General features: G+C 32.1%; 1 protein-coding gene across 1 annotated transcript; it reads left to right on the top strand.

The window, feature by feature from the left end:
* The first annotated feature begins 264 nt into the window (after window positions 1-264).
* LOC139524224 (TNF receptor-associated factor 3-like) lies at window positions 265-10,487 on the top strand. The gene is made up of 9 exons (XM_071318888.1): window positions 265-326; window positions 3,029-3,267; window positions 4,122-4,226; window positions 4,742-4,915; window positions 6,190-6,270; window positions 7,174-7,248; window positions 8,332-8,451; window positions 9,588-9,680; window positions 10,179-10,487. The coding sequence occupies exons 2-9, from the start codon at window positions 3,037-3,039 to the stop codon at window positions 10,332-10,334; spliced, it is 1,035 nt and encodes a 344-aa protein (XP_071174989.1). The 5' UTR covers window positions 265-326; window positions 3,029-3,036; the 3' UTR covers window positions 10,335-10,487.
* The last annotated feature ends 14,390 nt before the right edge of the window (window positions 10,488-24,877 follow it).

A 24,877-nucleotide genomic window follows, 5' to 3' on the forward strand; every position in this document is an offset into this window, starting at 1 on the left:
CAGTGTAAGAAATATATGCGTTACTTGAAAATAGCCAACACCAACACTTTGTAGGTTTGGATCTCTTATTTTGTTGACTAAATGATGACTTAATCTATATATATATGCATGGTCTATATTTCATTTAGTGCGAGTGTAAGTCCGTTGTACAATTAAAAGAAAAAAGAAAAGTAAACACCACCTATATACAACTTTTAAAAGTAATTTATCTAATTGGGAAACTTTATTTCTCTTCAATTGGAAAACCTTTTCGCTGGTATTTATAGATAATAAAAACCTAAATCTATTTATAGCACAAACCATTCAATGTCGGACATAGATAAACAGTAAGTTTTCAATCAAAAAGCATGAATTTCAATTTATTCATATTAAATTTATGTTATTTTTCTATCATTAAACCATTTGCCATTAACATGATATATAATTCATGTGCGTATTTAATTGGTAGAATCCTTTGTGTTTTGAGTTAAAAATAGAATTAAATGTTTTTTTACAGTTTGTAATCACAACACGTTTACATCATAATTTGTCTACTACAAAAGTATTTCATGTATATTAGCATTGTATGACAGAAAATGCCCTGGCATGCTTCTAGTATTCTGCCAAAGACTTCAAAAGCGTCTCCCGGTCGCGCGCTCCTGCTCTATTATCCAACGTAATAGGACAGCCTTCAACCAGGTTGAAGTCATATTCAACCTGTTTCTTAAAAGAAGATCGAGGACTCGGAAACAACAGTTCGAAAGATCACTTCATTCATTCAACTTGCTTGAACTCTGCAACTGTCAATGTAAATGGGGATGTACATGTACACCCGTTCATCTTCTTGAATATATCATTAGAAAATTCTGTTTTGCTCTGCAAATTAGATGGAATATATGCTATTATTACCATTCCTGCATTTTCTACATAAGAAAATGCCTGTACCAAGTGAGGAATATGGCAGTTGGTATCCATTCCTTTGATTTGTTCTGGTTTTTGATTTGCCATTTGATTAGGTACTTTCCTTTTAGTTTAATTTCCCTCGGAGTTAAGTATTTTTGTGATTTTACTTTTAATATACAAATCGACGATTATTCTAGTATATACAGATCTTTGTCGTATGAATTGCTATAATATGTCGCTGGTAGCTCATACACAGCTCACAGATGCATCGAGTTTGGTCAACCAATTCGTGATTGTTTATAATTAAGAAAGTTGTAGCGTCGATATCAATCGTTCGTATATATATTCTTAACAACTCTGTCCGAACATTAGCTATATTGTTAGACTGAGGGTATGCCATTTTGGTTTGTTTGATTATACATTTTAACAAGCACACCTTCTATAGTTTTATTAGTATCCTTAATCGCAATATACACATAAGAACTAGCATACATGAGATTCATTCACTCACTGTAATGTTGGTTACTTATACAAGGACATTCACAATATATCTAAATAATGAAACCAAAAATAGTTTGATTAATCAAAAATTAATCAGTTATATGAGTTCCGATTAAAAAAACTCTCCATTCAAGTCACAATTAGTAAAAAATAAACCATTGTTTAAGTACATTTATGTAATAAAAGGAAATACCTAGATTTCAGGAAATATTTCTCACCCATCAAAGTTGTATTTTTGCGGAAATAATCGTAGTGTCAGTTAATGTAAATCATATTTCATAAACTGCTTGATAAAGGAATTTGGTTTGACAACTCACCTGGAAACTCAACATACTTCTACATCATTGAAATCTGTCTAGGTTTTATTATATTACATTATTTATATTTACCCCCACGACACTTACCACATAGTAAATTCTGAATAATCATAGGTCTGTTCTATCATTCCTTATAAGTTTTAACCCAATACAAAGAACTGGATCTTCCCAAATTGTATTTGATAACCAAATTGTACAATTGTCCCTTCAGACACCGTTATATTTGTTGATCGCCAAGTGCCCCACAAAACATTTTTCCAAACTATTATACAAAAATCACCAATCAATGCACCCGGCTTCATGTTTTTGCTCAGCTACACACACAATGAGCGGTATGAATCATAAATGAATACTAAAAAAAATCATAAGATCTGTAGGAATACATTGAGTCTTAACAAAATTAAAGGCAGATTAGGAGAATAAGTCCAACTGTGTATGATAAAGAATAGCGAACGTAGATAAAATATTTTGTTTAAAGGAGGAATAGATTAAGAGGCTTGATTTCTTACCAGAAAACGTACGTAGGATCGTGTTTTTTCCACAAACAATTGGCATTCATACAAGAACCAATTGAACTTCTTTTATTGTCAATTTATATTCATGTGAGACCGACTTTATAAAAGAGCTTTTTAAGAAAAAGTAAATTTTAAGATACTTGGATTTTCCTTTGAGAAGGTATATAATTTCCTTTCACCAAATAATTCAAAGTTTGGCGCGATGTTAAACTTATCTACACCAGCGATCATGAAATAAAGGATAGCATAGATACAGTTAAGGCTGCCGTGTCTCATATCATGACTAGGAAATTGACAATTGACTGAGAACATAACCTTTAAAGAAAATAGCATACTGTTAAGATATGAGGAATACAAAGACTCATAATTAAAGTTCAAAATAAAGGCAGCAGTAGTATACTGCTGTTCGAAAGTCGTAGATCGAGAAAACAAATCTGGGTAACAAACTAAAACCGATTGAAACACATCTACTAAAAGAGGAAAACAATGGAAAAAGAGAAACACTGAAGTACAAAAAAAAGGACAATGCAACATACACAGAAACGAACTGTAAGATAACAACTGCCATTTTCCTGACTTGTTACAGGACCTTTAAAAAAAGCAAAGATACACGACAACGCCGCTGCTGAGTTAATTTTAAAATATGTATCACATGAACATTAAAAAAAATTCGCATGTGTATGTAAACACAAAAATATACTTCACATAATTGTCGTCTTTGTCGTTTTTTTACAATGGTTTTGTCAGCCAGTCTTCGACTTATCAGTTATAATTTCATTTGATATCCCCCGCCTCTTTTTCATATACTTATAGGTTTTATTATGGCAAGTCTGGAGTTAGCATTGACTTTGCCAAAGGAAAAAATAGAGTTCGTTGTGAAGGATGACCGGTTTATTTGTCCAATCTGTGAGTGTGTTTTACGAAGACCGATGCAGCTTCCTTGTGGACACTGCGTTTGTGATGGTTGTATCACTACTCTATTTGATTCTGATGGATATGGCCATTGTCCTATGATTCAAGATAGCTGCATTGAAACGTTCGCTGAATCGGAGGTACATTGAAATAGTGATTGTAGCTAGGGATAGGAATTATAATAATTATCCTTTGGCATTAAAAAAATCTTACAAAAAAGATAACAAAAAGGGCTTCTATTATACAACAGATGTCGTATGTGGTCATAGCCGTCTCTCATCACTAATGAAAATGTACATCCTCTATTTCTTTATTGTACAATATAATAAACCTGGTATCTATAATAAGTTTATTTGAATATTCAAAGAATAGACAATAATTGAGATTTGCTCAGCATATTACATGTATCTTTAACAAAAAAAGTAGGAAAATTGTAGCAAATTTTATCATATAAATGCATAGAATTAAATAGAAATGGATAAAAAGATGAAGTTAAGGTACATGAACATATTTATTTTTATTATTTTCTCAGTTTTCTAGTTTTACATGTAACATGAAGTTTAGATAAACACATTAAATAAACGCATTAGAGTAAATTAAAAAAAACGAATACGAAAAGAAATAAAGCCCCAGTAGGATACCCTGTTCAAAAGTCATTATTCGATTGAGAGAAAACAAATCCGGGTTATAAACTAAAACCGAGGAAACCACTTAAACTGTAAGAGGAAAACAACGAAACAACAGAAACACTGAAAGCCAACAAAACAACAAACGACAATGCTACATACATAGAAACGAACTATAAGATAACAACTTCCATATTACTGACTTAAACTTACAACAGATTTTTGATGAAGCCCTCCTTAATTTTTAAACACTGAAAAAGGATAAATATAAATATATCGAAGGTTGGCTCTCATAGAGTAAAATACTGTCGGGTTGGAATGACAGAAATATTCAAAATTATAAACTTGGTCTTTTGGATTTTCATTAGATTCATCATGATTATGGTTTGAGAAGAGATATTTTGTCTGCTTCTGTACATTGCCCAGAAAAAGAAAATGGCTGTCCTTACACTGCAAAACTTGAAAAAATCGAGGTAAGCTTATTGACGTAATTTGAACAAACTTAAAAGTTATGTATGATATATTTTGAACTTCAGCGTTAACATTTTTGCAAAATGTCACCCCACCCCTCCAACCAACAAAACAAAAGTAAAAGAGAACAGCAGTAAAATATAGTTCGTTAGACATTTAATGTATCTACCTCATGCAAAACTCTGATTCCTTGCACAGCTTTGGCTTTATTTTTTGGTCCTTTATTGTTTATAGCACTTCATATTTTTAATAGGCTTTGTATATTCAAATATTTTGGCCTCGTGCATCACTATATAGTCGAAATGTGCATCTTGTGCATAAAAAAATGGTACCGTTTATGTCATTACACCTTCTAGGAATGTTAATTAAAAAATAAATTTTCGATGAAACATATCAAAGTGTATATTTTCCATAGATAGTTACCTCAAATCAAGTAAAAATCCCCTTTAAAATCATTTTCTTCTGCACATGATGTGTCAAATCGTTAATAGGTGGGCTATATTTTGACATTTTACAGAGTCACTTGTTATCAGATTGTGAGTGGAGGTTTGTAAACTGCACATTTAAAGACAAAGGATGCGATGAAAACATACGTTACAAGGACCTACAGGATCATATATCTACATTGTGCCTACAAGCTCCAGTTGTTTGTGCCTTCTGTCAGTTACCAGTTTTAAGAGGCAAGATGAGGGTTGGTATCTAATAAATATACTGCTTCCCAAGTAGTGTATTCATAAAAAGAGACCATTTAAGAGATTGAAATTTCTGTGTCCAAAGATCTAGGGTAACTCTCAATTCAAATTGTAACCTTATTTAAGGAGCAACAGTTATTGTAGTTTGTTTGTTCCAATTATATGTAGTATATTTTGAATTCTTATCTATCTGATGGGTTAAGCCTTTTTCAACTGATTTTTATAGTTCGTTGTTAAGTTGTAATGTTACACCACTGTCCCAGGTTAGATGTTAAACTCTGCTATATTCTCCATGTATGTGCCTGTCCCAATTCAGTAACCAGTAATTCTGTGGTTGTCGTTTATTTATGTGTTACATATTTATTTTTGTTCATTTTTTGTACATAAATTAGGCCGTTAGTTTTCTCGTTTAATTTTTTTTGGGGGCGTTATACAGCTGACTGTGCGGTATGGGCTTTGCTTAGTGTTGATGGTCGTTCGGTGAAATATAGTTGTTAATTAATGTGTCATTTTTATATTTTAATATTTTATAATGTATGTGAAAGAGAAATTATTGTTGCCAACTCCATTAGAAATTTGAAACGAGATTATTTTTGGAATAAGGGAAAGGGGGAGGTAAAAAAAAATGGGTGGAGGAGGATGGAGGGGTAAATAACAATTTGTGTGTGAGGGGGAGGGTACAATTTTTCTCATTTTAGATTTCAGAAATAAAAATGAAAATTTCTTAATGATTTATATCCAACAACATAATGTATTGCTTAAAAGCAGTTTTTTTAAGATCATTTTACCACATTTATTCTGTGTCAGAAACCTATGCTGTGTCGACTATTTAATCACAGTCCAAGTTCAGAGCTGTATCCAGCTTGAATTTTGTGTCCATACTTGCCCCAACTGTTCAGGGTTCAACATCTGCGGTTGTATAAAGCTGCGCCCTGCTGAACATCTGATTGTCTCTTGTTGAGAATTGTCTCATTGGCAATCATACCAAATCTTTTTCTTTATAATTAATACAAAGGAGATGTTGTAAACTATAAATCTGTTAAGGAACATGTCTCCCCGATTAAACAAGAAATTTTCTTGCATTTATAATTTGTTGAATAACATGACACTTCTGTTTCTAATATTATCTACTCTTTAAGTATTATGTGTGTATTTATTTGTTTTCAACTTGTACTGAAAGTACGTAAAACCCGTCGGAATCAAACCAAACGAAGAGTAATTGAAATGTAATAAAATATTTGTTAGTTTTTGAAGCATATAATCTTTTCTAAAGGCACATCAGGAAGATATATGCAAAGAAATATCATTATCTTGTCCGTATGGATGTGGAATTCAATCTGTAAAGAGAGACAGAGTAAGTAGTTTTATGTATTATCAAGTTATATCGCAACCAAATTTCGACATTCAGTCTTTTCTAGATTAAATTTCATCTGACAAACGCCTGTGTAGTTTCATAAATTTGATTGAAAGGACGCGTTCACTGTTATTCCTTAACCGTCTAAGCAAACAGTAAAGGCTTTCATACATTCCGTTATTTTAAAAGCCACAACTACACCTATATATAACTCAAGCTGTATATTTATTCCTTTCAAAAATTATTCACGTTGTCATTTATGATTATATGAAGTCAAATCAGATCACTGGTAGCTAAATGTACCTTGAATGCTAAATATCTGCTATAAAAACTTTAAAAATCACCGATGACAATGCTCAGTATCAAAGATAACTTATGTACTAAGTGGCACATGTTTCAAACACAAAGAACTTATTTCACCCGGTAAGGAACAAATCTCACAAAGCTGGAACTTATTTAGCCAGTAAAGGAACAACATTCACGCACCAAGAACTTATTTAACCAGATAAATTGTGAAACTTATTCTATATAGATGGAACAAATTATGTAGAAATCATCTGTGAAAAACTTTTCACAGAATAAATTTCTTGTGATATTTATTCCACTGGAACTTTTGTCACAGCATCTATGGGAGGAACAGGTTTTGGTTCACAAATGCACATGCAATCATCTGTTGGGTTTTTAATTGTTTGTAAGTGAACATTAATTTTGCTCTATCATTTATGTCACATAACTTCGAAAAAATCTGAAGAAAAAAACAAATTCTTCAATAAAACTGATTTACGGGAATTCAAATAAACAACGTAGAGCGAAAAACAACTTTCATATTATTTTTTTCATGAATTCTGTTTCCTTTCTTCATTCACAATTTTCTTTTTTTATTCGCTGTCTTTTGTGGTTTAGATGACACAGCATATGAAAGAATGTTACAACAGACTTATTCCTTGTCGATATCAGACTTTTGGCTGTACCTTTAAGGTAAGTATCAGGGTTTTATTGCTACAATTATTGTGGGGTGAAATGTATAGTTGATGAAATTTGAATGTACAATATCAACTACATAAATCAGAGTTTCGGAATTTAAAAAGTAAAATAACAAAAATACCGAACTCCGAGGAATATTCTAAACGGAAAGTCCCTAATCAAATGGCAAAATCAATAGTCCAAACACATCAACACATCAAACGAATGAATAACAATAAGATTTGAGAGAAACGCAAGAACTCCAAAGGAGCAAAACTGATAGGTGATGAAAAAACCTAGAGATATATGTTTTTTGTGATAGTGGAGCGCAATAAACATACTTTAAAAAAAACTCCACGGGTGTCTCTAAATATCTAAGCACACATTTTAAAAGGTCTTACGGAATAGTCGAAATCTTAAAATTCATGGTTTTAATGGGAAATTGAATCAAAGGACAACATTCAACTTATCAGTAAAACAATTTTACGTCAAAGTATTACACTTATGATGCATTTGTAAAATTTAAACTCTAACCATTTACTCCACATTTTTGTTTAAATTTGGCAGTTTATTCATTAGCTTTGTGTCAAACATGTCAGTCTTAACAAGAAAACAATGCTATTTTGTAATTTTTAATTTCAGCATTTAAAGTTAACATTTTGAATATGATGTTAGGTATTCATCAATGAATTAAGCAAAAGACAAACATATAAACAATGCCTTGACTACGGTCAACTAAAAACACATGATATAGCGTACCGAATAGCTTCATATTCTTTCATGTGTCTGGATATGAATCCTGAGCTTTTGGTATTTTAGGATGCACTTTCAGATCAAATGATCTTTATACCAAAGGCCAAAAGTTAATACATGTAATATCTTGGATGAGATCAATAATCATCCAAGAATAATTATTTGTGTCATGGGAAACTTTAAAAGTGTAAAAAACAAAAGAAAGGTGCTGGAGTTATTTCTCTTATATAGATTAAATATGTGCGGCGGTAGGCCATATGTGGATGCTGTTCATTTACTTCCTGCATAATATAATTTAAAAATTTTGATGAACAATTAATTGAGAAAAATGATTATTGTATTCAGGGTAAAATTCACGAACATGTTAATCATGAGGAAATATTTCCACACAAACACCTGGAAATGAGCGTGATGGTCGTGAAAGATCTCTTGCAAGGAAAAGAAAAGACCAGAATTGAAATGAAGGTTGGTGAAGATAGATACTAATGCCATTAACAGTACCATTTTGTTTTATTGCACCAGAGGCGCATTTCGGCAACTGATGCCTCTTCAGCAATGCATAAGGCCAACCTTTTTAAAAAATACCTTAAACAAACGTTTAAGCTATACCCGAACGAGAAAGCCGAGATATTCACGAGGGAGCTGCATTCATAAGAGCTATTTTCCTAATGCTTGTTGTTTAAATGTTTGGTTGGATTCCTTCTTTGTTTGTAGAAATGTTTGCTCAAGAATTCTAATGAAGAAAGCATTTTATAATCAATAGATAGACGGGGCTTGAGCTAGTATACATTATACCTTGCATTATACTTAAAATTGAAAAGTAAATATGTACAAACGAAATTGTTAAATGAAGAAACATGACAACAGTGCAATGTTATAAGATGTCATGATAAATAAGATACATAAAATAGAGTAGCATTGTAAGTCTTTATTACAAGATGGGATAATCAATAACAGCATATTTAAGTATAGTACAGCATATTATTCCGAGATTTTTAATCATTTTTAGATGAATTGGGCATGACTGGCAAGGATATAAATATAACTAGTATAAACATTAGGTTTCATACAAATCAGGGGCTAGGTAATCATCGTGTCGAATACCTGGAGTACTTTCTTTCCTCTAGTTCTTTTACAAGACGACAGCAGAATTGGTCAACAACATTTTCCTGGTTTTCATGATTTGTAAAACGTCAGTCTTAACAGCGGTTATAAAACAAGATACATCGCAAGAATACCCAAAACCAAAATAAAAAACACATACATACTCAAAAACTATTTAAGGCTAACACTGTGTCACAGTATTGGAAAAAATGAATCTGCTGCATTCGGGGTTGTTTTATCAGTTCTAACCTGTCAGGTAATGACTATGATTTCTGACGAAAATTATATAAATAGTGTGACATCATGTGTTCATGTAGTAGAGGAAATGTGCTTTTTGAAACAGTTTACAGCTATATTTATATTTACACCATACTTCGGATTTTGTAACATCTAAAAGGATATTGGTTATATTATTGTAATTTTGATATTGTTTAATGGTTATTCGATATGAAATATTTATATGAAATGTGAATAAAAACTGTTTTTCATATTTATAGGGAATAGCTAAAGAGAATCAGTGTTTGCGCAACACTGTCAATATGCTAACAGAAGAAATAAAACAAGTCAAAACTTTCCTCGGAATACCAAAGGTATATGAAAGCTTTATTTTTCTATAAGATCATCGCATACACTTATATTACATAAACTTGTTTAAGAATACTTTTGATCGATCTATCACTATCCTGCAATGATAAATAAAGTAGAATTTCATGATGATCATAACTTTCGTATCTTTTTAGGATCATCCATAAAAAGGAAAATGTTGTCAATTTTTTTTTAAATTTTTATATCCATCTCTACGGTATTGATTTCCCCATGGTTAGAGATCGAAACTTGCATTGCTAACACAAGAAAAAAGTGAAACCCATTACTGAGGTGAAAATAATTGGCTCCTCTTCAATAATGTCATTAGAATTGAGGACATAAGTCGCTCTAATTGAAACTTTTTCTTTGTTTTTGTTGATGTTAGTCACATGCAGTTATAAGTATTTTGACAATAAGTACTATTGTTTTCTAAACTTTTCAATAACTCTTGCACAGTTCTTATATTAAATATGTTTTTTAATTCTTTAAAAATTGTTTTGTAGAATTTTGCAGACATTGCTCTTCGACAATCAAGGAGTCTTCCTACAGCATTGTCAACTTTGGTGGAAAAGCAACAAACACCAATTCCGTCTTGTATGTTTGTTCCACGTACTAAACCACAAAACCAAAGATCTCGTCATAATTCGTCTAGCAGTTAAAAAGACAAACACAGATATGATGTGTAAACCGGTCATTTAGCTGCGAATGGATTTTGAGATATATCTCATTTGACTTTAAGAGGATTGATTTTTTTTCACAATACATGTTCTATCGTATATTTGTTTATTTCAAAGATTAAATACACGGAAAAATATAAACTGTTGTATTTTAGATATAACATAAAATGATAATCAGATGATCAGTTGATCATTTACTGTATTGGATGCCTAAACTACATAAGTGTCCTTACAAACAACGGTATATTGCTGGGTCTTCCAAGTGCTCCACGAAACCTCTTTCTAAATTATTAACATCTATTTTATCAGCAATCAAAGACGGGCTTCAAAGTTATTGTGAAACTGCCTATTCTAGAGGTGGCGTGAATCAGATGTGGATACTTAAAAATTCCAAAGATCTTTTAGAGTACATACAATCTAACTCTCTTTCATCTTGTAACAGTATTAAAACATTTGACTTTTCTACTCTTTACACAAGTATTCCACATTCCAAACTAAAAGACAAATTGAAAGAGTTGGTATTACTTTGCTTCATAAAAAAGAATGGCCAACGTAGATACAAGTATCTTGTCTTAGGGAGGGATAAATCATACTTTGTAAAGAATCACTCTGATTCAAACAAAAAATTCTCTGAAACCGATATTATCAAGATGCTTGATTTCTTGATTGACAACATATTTGTAACGTTCGGAGGACATGTTTTTCAACAGACTGTCGGCATCCCAATGGGAACAAACTGTGTCCCTCTACTTGCCGACTTGTTTCTTTATTATTATGAGGCTGACTTCATGCTGGAACTTCTTAGGAAGAAAGATAAGAAGTTATCAATATCCTTTAACTCTACTTTCCGCTATATAGATGACGTTCTTTCACTAAACAATTCAAAATTTGGTGGATATGTGGAACGCATCTATCCCATCGAATTGGAGATAAAGGATACTACAGATACAGTTAAGTCGGCTTCATATCTTGACTTACATCTAGAAATTGACAATAAGGGTCGGTTGAAAACAAAACTTTACGACAAAAGAGATGATTTCAGCTTTCCAATTGTGAACTTTCCATTTCTAAGTAGCAACATTCCAGCAGCACCTGCATACGGGGTATATATCTCCCAATTGATACGATATTCCCGTGCTTGCATTTCCTATCATGCTTTTCTTGATAGAGGGTTACTGCTCACAAGGAAGCTATTAAACCAAGAGTTCCAAGTGGTGAAGTTGAAATCAATCATCCCTTCGTAAATTTTACGGACGCCATCACGAGTTGGTTGACCGTTATGGAATAACCGTTTCACAAATAATATCGGACATGTTCCTTACGTCGTAACTACAATCCCCTTCCCTTTCATGAATGTGACCTACCGAATTAGACTATTTACCGGATTTGTAATCACATAAGCAACACGACGGGTGCCACATGTGGAGCAGGATCTGCTTACCCTTCCGGAGCACCTGAGATCACCCCTAGTTTTTGTTGGGGTTCGTGTTGTTTATTCTTTAGTTTTCTATGTTGTGTCATGTGTACTATTGTTTTTCTGTTTGTCTTTTTTAGCCATGGCGTTGTCAGTTTGTTTTAGATTTATGAGTTTGACTGATCTTTGGTATCTTTCGTCCCTCTTTAAATATTTTTTTTTATTAAAATATTTAATTGCTTCTATCTTATGTTTTATATTATTATATTATATTATATTTTATATTATTATATTTTTTACATTTTTTTAAAGGACGATCAAACCATATCATGAATAAAACTACCATTATTTTCTTTATTTTTTTGCTTAATTTTTTTTCTCTTTTCTTTTTTTTAAACTTTTTTTCTCTAATACTATTTTTTATTACTCGTTATTCTGAACTTGTTGTCCATCATTTACTACCACGTTAACCCCATCCATACCTTCTTTGGAAGTCTGTCTATTTTCATTCACAATTTTCTTTGACGAGGGTGATCTAATATTTTATATATTTCATTAAATTTGTCAATTGAACAGTATCTGACCTTCCAAATGGCATTTGATTTGTTATTGTCGATTAGTTACTATCTAATTGAAATTAATTCTACAAATATCTAGCACAATTTATTCATCAATTTCTTATTGGGGATACTATATAGCGACAAATATAACCAAAAGACATGTGCAAGTTTGACGTTAAAAAGAGATGTGAGTTTCCCTCAATAAAACAGCATCCCAGCGACAAAATATATGTATGAATGAACTATTCACTTGACTCATGCTACAAATATTTGTTTTCTCTCTCAATTTTTTGGTATTTTCCAATAATAAAAATTACTGTTCGCATGCAATAGTTAATACTGATGAAAAGTGGCATTAAACACTTCAAATCGATAAATCCATCATTGTTTATTTCAGACGTGTTCTACACCGATCATTGGTTTGGTAAACAAGAATCTATTAACTGGAATTGTTATTTCACTAGAGCAATGTTTTGCAGCACATACTTGTTACTATATCTTTTGCATTATGACTGTAATATTTGCCGCTGGTCATGAAGCAGTTTCATGGAAATAAATGATTTCTTGTATATTTGTAACAAAAGATACTTTAAATCCGCAGTATGATGAACACGTCAATCAACTTTATGGAAAGAAAAAAAAAAACGATATGAAAAAATAGTATAAAGAGTTGGAAGAATAAAACAATATAGGTAGGACCTGTTTTTTAAGGTCTTTGTGTCCATCACAAATAATGTGTGGTGACCTTTTGTTTGTAAGTCTAGAATTTTTATTTTCAAAATGACAGGGTATTTTATATGTCAAATAATTTCCAAAATTCTGTGAATGAATCGCGCAATCTCTGTTTCAATGCATCATTCTGTGGTTAAGAAGACATGTCGTCGTGTAGCACAACTGTTTTACACTAACTGTTTCTGTAAAGTTAATATGGGCAAAATTGACCAAAACTAGCATTAGAGTTAAGTCCCTGCTAAACTGAAGTCTTCATGTTTCAGCTCTGGAGTTCCCAGTGAAGACATTTTTTTGGCTTCATACATTTGAGGTATACAGTTACTGAATGATGAAAAAGATGAAAATCTCTGGAACATATTGACATATACTCGACTGTTAACATATTTGAACTGCTTAAATATTTAAATGGCGTCAATAGACACATTGGAAAAGTCGCAAATTTTTAACCTACGATGTTCTATTTCATTTGTTAAATAGACAGATTTGCTATCCATACAAATCTGACACTTAAATCCACAATGCCATCTGAAAAAAAAACTAATGTTTAAAATTGAGGGTAATCTTCCCTATAAAAGAAATAGTATAACTAATCATTTTAAGCCATTGATGTCCCCCTAAAAGACACAGTACTTATAGTTTACATTCATAAACATGACAGGAACTATATTTATAGACAACCGAAATACGAGCGACAAAACAAGTCATTCTTTTTTCATTTTTTAAATAAGACCATTTCTTCTTTTTTGTGTAAGGTCCTTTTATCTTCTCTTCATCTTTTATCAGATACGAAATAACACCTTGAACTGCATGTTTGAAAATTGACAATGTCCATCAAAAACAAGTGTGGTGTAAACGTCAATGAGCCGCAACCTAGCAAAAAATATAACCAAAAGACATGTGCAAGTTTGACGTTAAAAAGAGATGTGAGTTTCCCTCAATAAAACAGCATCCCAGCGACAAAATATATGTATGAATGAACTATTCACTTGACTCATGCTACAAATATCTGTTTTCTCTCTCAATTTTTTGGTATTTTCCAATAATAAAAATTACTGTTCGCATGCAATAGTTAATACTGATGAAAAGTGGCATTAAACACTTCAAATCGATAAATCCATCATTGTTTATTTCAGACGTGTTCTACACCGATCATTGGTTTGGTAAACAAGAATCTATTAACTGGAATTGTTATTTCACTAGAGCAATGTTTTGCAGCACATACTTGTTACCATATCTTTTGCATTATGACTGTAATATTTGCCGCTGGTCATGAAGCAGTTTCATGGAAATAAATGATTTCTTGTATATTTGTAACAAAAGATACTTTTAAATCCGGAGTATGATGAACACGTCAATCAACTTTATGGAAAGAAAAAAAAACGATATGAAAAAATAGTATAAAGAGTTGGAAGAATAAAACAATATAGGTAGGACCTGTTTTTTAAGGTCTTTGTGTCCATCACAAATAATGTGTGGTGACCTTTTGTTTGTAAGTCTATACTATGTTAAACTTTTTTTTAAGTTAAAGTAAACTTGTCATACAACTTCAGGTCGACACCATTATATCTAGAATTTTTATTTTCAAAATGACAGGGTATTTTATATGTCAAAGAATTTCCAAAATTCTGTGAATGAATCGCGCAATCTCTGTTTCAATGCATCATTCTGTGGTTAAGAAGACATGTCGTCGTGTAGCACAACTGTTTTACACTAACTGTTTCTGTAAAGTTAATATGGGCAAAATTGACCAAAACTAGCATTAGAGTTAAGTCCCTGCTAAACTGAAGTCTTCATGTTTCAGCTCTGGAGTTCCCAGTGAAGACATTTTTTTGGCTTCATACATTTGAGGTATACAGTTACTGAATGATGAAAAAGATGAAAATCTCTGGAACATATTGACATATACTCGACTGTTAACATATTTGAACTGCTTAAATATTTAAATGGCGTCAATAGACACATTGGAAAAGTCGCAAATTTTTAACCTACGATGTTCTATTTCATTTGTTAAATAGACAGATCTGCCATCCATACAAATCTGACACTTAAATCCACAATGCCATCTGAAAAAAAAACTAATGTTTAAAATTGAGGGTAATCTTCCCTATAAAAGAAATAGTATAACTAATCATTTTAAGCCATTGATGTCCCCCTAAAAGACACAGTACTTATAGTTTACATTCATAAACATGACAGGAACTATATTTATAGACAACCGAAATACGAGCGACAAAACAAGTCATTCTTTTTTCATTTTTTAAATAAGACCATTTCTTCTTTTTTGTATAAGGTCCTTTTATCTTCTCTTCATCTTTTATCAGATACGAAATAACACCTTGAACTGCATGTTTGAAAATTGACAATGTCCATCAAAAACAAGTGTGGTGTAAACGTCAATGAGCCGCAACCTAGCAAAAAATATAACCAAAAGACATGTGCAAGTTTGACATTTAAAAGAGATGTGAGTTTCCCTCAATAAAACAGCATCCCAGCGACAAAATATATGTATGAATGAACTATTCACTTGACTCATGCTACAAATATTTGTTTTCTCTCTCAATTTTTTGGTATTTTCCAATAATAAAAATTACTGTTCGCATGCAATAGTTAATACTGATGAAAAGTGGCATTAAACACTTCAAATCGATAAATCCATCATAGTTTATTTCAGACGTGTTCTACACCGATCATTGGTTTGGTAAACAAGAATCTATTAACTGGAATTGTTATTTCACTAGAGCAATGTTTTGCAGCACATACTTGTTACCATATCTTTTGCATTATGACTGTAATATTTGCCGCTGGTCATGAAGCAGTTTCATGGAAATAAATGATTTCTTGTATATTTGTAACAAAAGATACTTTTAAATCCGGAGTATGATGAACACGTCAATCAACTTTATGGAAAGAAAAAAAAACGATATGAAAAAATAGTATAAAGAGTTGGAAGAATAAAACAATATAGGTAGGACCTGTTTTTTAAGGTCTTTGTGTCCATCACAAATAATGTGTGGTGACCTTTTGTTTGTAAGTCTATACTATGTTAAACTTTTTTTAAGTTAAAGTGAACTTGTCATACAACTTCAGGTCGACACCATTATATCTAGAATTTTTATTTTCAAAATGACAGGGTATTTTATATGTCAAATAATTTCCAAAATTCTGTGAATGAATCGCGCAATCTCTGTTTCAATGCATCATTCTGTGGTTAAGAAGACATGTCGTCGTGTAGCACAACTGTTTTACACTAACTGTTTCTGTAAAGTTAATATGGGCAAAATTGACCAAAACTAGCATTAGAGTTAAGTCCCTGCTAAACTGAAGTCTTCATGTTTCAGCTCTGGAGTTCCCAGTGAAGACATTTTTTTGGCTTCATACATTTGAGGTATACAGTTACTGAATGATGAAAAAGATGAAAATCTCTGGAACATATTGACATATACTCGACTGTTAACATATTTGAACTGCTTAAATATTTAAATGGCGTCAATAGACACATTGGAAAAGTCGCAAATTTTTAACCTACGATGTTCTATTTCATTTGTTAAATAGACAGATTTGCCATCCATACAAATCTGACACTTAAATCCACAATGCCATCTGAAAAAAAAACTAATGTTTAAAATTGAGGGTAATCTTCCCTATAAAAGAAATAGTATAACTAATCATTTTAAGCCATTGATGTCCCCCTAAAAGACACAGTACTTATAGTTTACATTCATAAACATGACAGGAACTATATTTATAGACAACCGAAATACGAGCGACAAAACAAGTCATTCTTTTTTCATTTTTTAAATAAGACCATTTCTTCTTTTTTGTATAAGGTCCTTTTATCTTCTCTTCATCTTTTATCAGATACGAAATAACACCTTGAACTGCATGTTTGAAAATTGACAATGTCCATCAAAAACAAGTGTGGTGTAAACGTCAATGAGCCGCAACCTAGCAAAAAATATAACCAAAAGACATGTGCAAGTTTGACGTTAAAAAGAGATGTGAGTTTCCCTCAATAAAACAGCATCCCAGCGACAAAATATATGTATGAATGAACTATTCACTTGACTCATGCTACAAATATTTGTTTTCTCTCTCAATTTTTTGGTATTTTCCAATAATAAAAATTACTGTTCGCATGCAATAGTTAATACTGATGAAAAGTGGCATTAAACACTTCAAATCGATAAATCCATCATTGTTTATTTCAGACGTGTTCTACACCGATCATTGGTTTGGTAAACAAGAATCTATTAACTGGAATTGTTATTTCACTAGAGCAATGTTTTGCAGCACATACTTGTTACTATATCTTTTGCATTATGACTGTAATATTTGCCGCTGGTCATGAAGCAGTTTCATGGAAATAAATGATTTCTTGTATATTTGTAACAAAAGATACTTTAAATCCGGAGTATGATGAACACGTCAATCAACTTTATGGAAAGAAAAAAAAACGATATGAAAAAATAGTATAAAGAGTTGGAAGAATAAAACAATATAGGTAGGACCTGTTTTTTAAGGTCTTTGTGTCCATCACAAATAATGTGTGGTGACCTTTTGTTTGTAAGTCTATACTATGTTAAACTTTTTTTAAGTTAAAGTAAACTTGTCATTCAACTTCAGGTCGACACCATTATATTTAGAATTTTTATTTTCAAAATGACAGGGTATTTTATATGTCAAAGAATTTCCAAAATTCTGTGAATGAATCGCGCAATCTCTGTTTCAATGCATCATTCTGTGGTTAAGAAGACATGTCGTCGTGTAGCACAACTGTTTTACACTAACCGTTTCTGTAAAGTTAATATGGGCAAAATTGACCAAAACTAGCATTAGAGTTAAGTCCCTGCTAAACTGAAGTCTTCATGTTTCAGCTCTGGAGTTCCCAGTGAAGACATTTTTTTGGCTTCATACATTTGAGGTATACAGTTACTGAATGATGAAAAAGATGAAAATCTCTGGAACATATTGACATATACTCGACTGTTAACATATTTGAACTGCTTAAATATTTAAATGGCGTCAATAGACACATTGGAAAAGTCGCAAATTTTTAACCTACGATGTTCTATTTCATTTGTTAAATAGACAGATTTGCCATCCATACAAATCTGACACTTAAATCCACAATGCCATCTGAAAAAAAAACTAATGTTTAAAATTGAGGGTAATCTTCCCTATAAAAGAAATAGTATAACTAATCATTTTAAGCCATTGATGTCCCCCTAAAAGACACAGTACTTATAGTTTACATTCATAAACATGACAGGAACTATATTATAGACAACCGAAATACGAGCGACAAAACAAGTCATTCTTTTTTCATTTTTTAAATAAGACCATTTCTTCTTTTTTGTATAAGGTCCTTTTATCTTCTCTTCATCTTTTATCAGATACGAAATAACACCTTGAACTGCATGTTTGAAAATTGACAATGTCCATCAAAAACAAGAGTGGTGTAAACGTCAATGAGCCGCAACCTAGCAACAAATATAACCAAAAGACATGTGCAAGTTTGACGTTAAAAAGAGATGTGAGTTTCCCTCAATAAAACAGCATCCCAGCGACAAAATATATGTATGAATGAACTATTCACTTGACTCATGCTACTAATATTTGTTTTCTCTCTCAATCTTTTGGTATTTTCCAATAATAAAAATTACTGTTCGCATGCAATAGTTAATACTGATGAAAAGTGGCATTAAACACTTCAAATCGATAAATTCATCATTGTTTATTTCAGACGTGTTCTACACCGATCATTGGTTTGGTAAACAAGAATCTATTAACTGGAATTGTTATTTCACTAGAGCAATGTTTTGCAGCACATACTTGTTACTATATCTTTTGCATTATGACTGTAATATTTGCCGCTGGTCATGAAGCAGTTTCATGGAAATTAATGATTTCTTGTATATTTCTAACAAAAGATACTTTTAAATCCGGAGTATGATGAACACGTCAATCAACTTTATGGAAAGAAAAAAAAAACGATATGAAAAAATAGTATAAAGAGTTGGAAGAATAAAACAATATAGGTAGGACCTGTTTTTTAAGGTCTTTGTGTCCATCACAAATAATGTGTGGTGACCTTTTGTTTGTAAGTCTATACTATGTTAAACTTTTTTTAAGTTAAAGTAAACTTGTCATACAACTTCAGGTCGACACCATTATATCTAGAATTTTTATTTTCAAAATGACAGGGTATTTTATATGTCAAAGAATTTCCAAAATTCTGTGAATGAATCGCGCAATCTCTATTTCAATGCATCATTCTGTAGTTAAGAAGACATGTCGTCGTGTAGCACAACTGTTTTACACTAACTGTTTCTGTAAAGTTAATATGGGCAAAATTGACCAAAACTAGCATTAGAGTTAAGTCCCTGCTAAACTGAAGTCTTCATGTTTCAGCTCTGGAGTTCCCAGTGAAGACATTTTTTTGGCTTCATACATTTGAGGTATACAGTTACTGAATGATGAAAAAGATGAAAATCTCTGGAACATATTGACATATACTCGACTGTTAACATATTTGAACTGCTTAAATATTTAAATGGCGTCAATAGACACATTGGAAAAGTTGCAAATTTTTAACCTACGATGTTCTATTTCATTTGTTAAATAGACAGATTTGCCATCCATACAAATCTGACACTTAAATCCACAATGCCATCTGAAAAAAAAACTTAAAATTGAGGGTAATCTTCCTTATAAAAGAAATAGTATAACTAATCATTTTAAGCCATTGATGTCCCCCTAAAAGACACAGTACTTATAGTTTACATTCATAAACATGACAGGAACTATATTTATAGACAACCGAAATACGAGCGACAAAACAAGTCACTCTTTTTTCATTTTTTAAATAAGACCATTTCTTCTTTTTTGTATAAGGTCCTTTTATCTTCTCTTCATTTTTTTATCAGATACGAAATAACACCTTGAACTGCATGTTTGAAAATTGACAATGTCCATCAAAAACAAGAGTGGTGTAAACGTCAATGAGCCGCAACCTAGCAACAAATATAACCAAAAGACATGTGCAAGTTTGACGTTAAAAAGAGATGTGAGTTTCCCTCAATAAAACAGCATCCCAGCGACAAAATATATGTATGAATGAACTATTCACTTGACTCATGCTACAAGTATTTGTTTTCTCTCTCAATCTTTTGGTATTTTCCAATAATAAAAATTACTGTTCGCATGCAATAGTTAATACTGATGAAAAGTGGCATTAAACACTTCAAATCGATAAATCCATCATTGTTTATTTCAGACGTGTTCTACACCGATCATTGGTTTGGTAAACAAGAATCTATTAACTGGAATTGTTATTTCACTAGAGCAATGTTTTGCAGCACATACTTGTTACTTTATCTTTTGCATTATGACTGTAATATTTGCCGCTGGTCATGAAGCAGTTTCATGGAAATTAATGATTTCTTGTATATTTCTAACAAAAGATACTTTTAAATCCGGAGTATGATGAACACGTCAATCAACTTTATGGAAAGAAAAAAAACGATATGAAAAAATAGTATAAAGGGTTGGAAGAATAGAACAATGTAGGTAGGACCTGTTTTTTAAGGTCTTTGTGTCCATCACATATAATGTGTGGTGACCTTTTGTTTGTAAGTCTATACTATGTTAAACTTTTTTTAAGTTAAAGTAAACTTGTCATACAACTTCAGGTCAACACCATTATATTTAGAATTTTTATTTTCAAAATGACAGGGTATTTTATATGTCAAAGAATTTCCAAAATTCTGTGAATGAATCGCGCAATCTCTATTTAAGAAGACATGTCGTCGTGTAGCACAACTGTTTTACACTAACTGTTTCTGTAAAGTTAATATGGGCAAAATTGACCAAAACTAGCATTAGAGTTAAGTCTCTGCTAAACTGAAGTCTTCATGTTTCAGCTCTGGAGTTCCCAGTGAAGACATTTTTTTGGCTTCATACATTTGAGGTATACAGTTACTGAATGATGAAAAAGATGAAAATCTCTGGAACATATTGACATATACTCAACTGTTAACATATTTGAACTGCTTAGATATTAAATTGCGTCAATAGACACATTGGAAAATCCATAAATTTTTAACCTTCATACGAGCGACAAAACAAGTCATTCTTTTTTCATTTTTTAAATAAGACCATTTCTTCTTTTTGTATAAGGTCCTTTTATCTTCTCTTCATCTATTATCAGATACGAAATAACACCTTGAACAGCATGTTTGAAAATTGACAATGTCCATCAAAAACAAGTGTGGTGTAAACGTCAAAGAGCCGCAACCTATATATATATATCATATTTACTAAAAAAACCATATACTTTTCGTGTGCCCTTTGCTAAAATGTATGACAAAGTTATATATATATATATATATATATATATATATACAACTCGTCTAAACATCAACCCAACAATGTTAGATCTGTAAATTTGCTTTCGCAAATGTTTGGTTCTTCCCTCGCCGGGATTCGAACCCATGCTACTGTGATATCGTGACACCAAATCGCCTGCACTGCAGCCGTCCCGCTAGACCACACGACCACCTGGGCTCTCATAAAAAGAGCTTTCGGTGGGCATGTGTTACCTTTCCACGTCAGTTTTAATCTAGCGGCGTACTACAGTACATGATATATAAGGCATGAAGATGTTATTGTTACAGATCAGCTAAATTATCTATAGTAAAGGATTCTACAAATTAATGTAAGATACAGTCACAGAAAATAATTATATTCATAAGTACGTCTGAGTCAGTGACAACCCTACAACAGATGTATCCATCGGATCGCCATCAATGATGGTGATACATGGCTGTGTACATAATGTATATACAACTCGTCTAAACATCAACCCAACAATGTTAGATCTGTAAATTTGCTTTCGCAAATTTTTGGTTCTTCCCTCGCCGGGATTCGAACCCATGCTACTGTGATATCGTGACACCAAATCGCCTGCACTGCAGCCGTCCCGCTAGACCACACGACCACCTGGGCTCTCATAAAAAGAGCTTTCGGTGGGCATGTGTTACCTTTCCACGTCAGTTTTAATCTAGCGGCGTACTACAGTACATGATATATAAGGCATGAAGATGTTATTGTTACAGATCAGCTAAATTATCTATAGTAAAGGATCCTACAAATTAATGTAAGATACAGTCACAGAAAATAATTATATTCATAAGTACGTCTGAGTCAGTGACAACCCTACAACAGATGTATCCATCGGATCGCCATCAATGATGGTGATACATGGCTGTGTACATAATATATAGACATGAATCTAGAGGGAGAAAGATGATAAATTGATTGAAAATTCATTAATTATTATTTCCTCATTGTTTTATGTTGATACATCAACACATATATTTGGATGTTATACATTTTTAATCGATTTGCGGTTAGAACAATTAAATATTATCATTAGTTTACACAAAATTACAATGACTTTCAGATACTACACATAGAAATAGTTTTGTTTCGCGCTTTTTCTTTATTGTTGACTGACAACACTAGTTGAAGAAAATATAAATATGGTGAAATTATCTAAGAAAATGCAGATTAGATAGAAAGCCTTAACTCATTACAAGCCGGCTAAAATATTAATTCTGAAAAAAAAAGATATTAATGATATCTTCAGACAAAGCTTTCTTAATGTATTTCTGATTTTTGTGTGCAGATCATGTGATGTAAATAACCAAAATGTGCAGAATAACATAGGATTCATTAAATGTCAAGTTTGAAGCTCTAGGCTATAAAGCTGATATGCAATTTTATTTTAAAAAATCGTTGAATTTTGCATGTTATTTATAATACTACATTGACTTATTTATAAATTTATAACAGTTTACTCCCAAACATAATTCATTTTAACATACACGCTTCTTTCAATGTTGTTGCATTTACACGTCCATGTCTGTAAAGAAATTGTAAAATTCAATATAATAAATTCTGCTCTAACCAGTGCAAGAGGCTTTTTTAAATTTGCGGCGAGATAATGGTTTTTGCTCCATGTGGAAGGCCTCACTGTAAGATGATGAAAATGAAAGCTGTTCTTTTGTTTTTTGGTTTTTTCCTCTCTCTCTCTCTCTCTCTCTCTCTCTCTCTCTCTCTCTCTCTCTCTCTCTCTCTCTCTCTCTCTCTCTCTCTCTCTCTCTCTCTCTCTCTCTCTCTCTCTCTCTCTCTCTCTATCTCTGAAGTGGGTTTTATAAGTTAAATGTATTTAGAAAAGTTTCAAAAATCAAAACCACATGTAAACAATTTTTGGAGAAGAACATTGCTTACACATTTTTGAGATATCTAACTGCCAAAAAAACCAAGAAAGATTCTCTATTGGAATTCTATGAGAAAGAATATCGTATAGATATACGGATGCCACTTCAACAACTCTTCTTTATTTTGGGATTCTTTGTTCAAAGTCATCGAAACATGTTATTGTTTTGAATTTTTATGATTTATTTTCGGAAATACGAAAAGGTTCTGAATTTTAATGTGCGTATTGTTATGCGTTTACTTTTCTACATTGGTTAGAGGTATAGGGGCGGGTTGAGATCTCACAAACATGTTTAACCCCGCCGCATTTTTGTGCCTGTCCCAAGTCATGAGCCTCTGGCCTTAGTCAGTCTTGTATTATTTTAATTTTAGTTTCTTGTGTACAATTTGGAAATTAGTATGGCGTTCATTATCGCTGGACTAGTATATATCTGTTTAGGGGCCAGCTGAAGGACGCCTCCGGGTGCGGGAATTTCTCGCTACATTGAAGACCTGTTGGTGACCCTCTGCTGTTGTTTTTCATTTGGTTGGGTTGTTGTCTCTTTGACACATTCCCCATTTCCATTCTCAATTTTATTATCATTTACATACGAATCTTGTTTTTTTTTCAAAAACAAATTACTTGTTACTTATTGGTTCTTGCCAATAAAAGCCAGACTGATTGACAACCTTGGATCATGGTGATAACCAATAAAAACAATTATTCAAATATTTTTTTGAAACCTTTGTTCGTTATTAAAATTGATGAAATTGATTTGCCACGGTCAATCATTCATGAATTTACGGTTTCCGTTATCGGAAGGATGCATAACGGTATCAAATCGTCGAGTGAAAATTGTTTTGAAAAATGTTTTCTGTTATAATGACAATCACTTATACTTGGTACCTGTTATTTACTCTTTCAGTCTAATTTTAAAACTAACCTCCGGTTAACAAGTTACACAGATGAGTATGTTTTTCTTTCTTTAAGGTCCCAACGCAAACAATAACAAACATGATTGATTGATTGTTAGATATCTGATTGCTGAACAAATAGTTGCAAATATTTCAAATGTATTCAGTAGAAAGAAGATGACGATGATGATGATGGAAATATATACAAATAATTAGATACGATATGAGTGCAATTAGACACCGCTCCATCTAAGTCACAATGTATAGAAAGTTAACAATTATATGTCTAATTCCGGCCTTCAACCAACTGTCAATTGATGATAGTCAAATCTTGAGTATCATCTATTATTATAAACCATACCAGGAAAAGACAACAATATTGTAGAATTTGGGCTTGAAATTTGTAATTTGCGGGAATTTGGAAATAGCAAATTAAATCTTCAGAAATCGGGATTTTATTATATAATGATGCGGGAGTCGGCATTTATTTTTTCGGGAATTCAGGTTGAGATAAGATGTACCAGAGAAAAAAATCTGACACAATATGATTTATGGGTACACAATGCGTCAAGATGGTCATTGTTGTCTAAATAAAAAAAAAATATTTTGAACTTGTAGTTAATTCTAATTTAGTTTTCATTCCG

The sequence above is a fragment of the Mytilus edulis genome, chromosome 5 (genome assembly GCF_963676685.1).
Source record: "Mytilus edulis chromosome 5, xbMytEdul2.2, whole genome shotgun sequence".
In the NCBI taxonomy this organism is placed as follows: domain Eukaryota; kingdom Metazoa; phylum Mollusca; class Bivalvia; order Mytilida; family Mytilidae; genus Mytilus; species Mytilus edulis.

Coding starts and splice junctions, on each gene's coding strand:
- LOC139524224 (XM_071318888.1), top strand. CDS start 3,037: ATGGCAAGTCTGGAGTTAGCATTGACTTTGCCAAAGGAAAAAATAGAG. Junction 4,227..4,741: donor CAAAACTTGAAAAAATCGAG/GTAAGCTTATTG, acceptor GACATTTTACAG/AGTCACTTGTTATCAGATTG. Junction 6,271..7,173: donor AATCTGTAAAGAGAGACAGA/GTAAGTAGTTTT, acceptor TTTGTGGTTTAG/ATGACACAGCATATGAAAGA.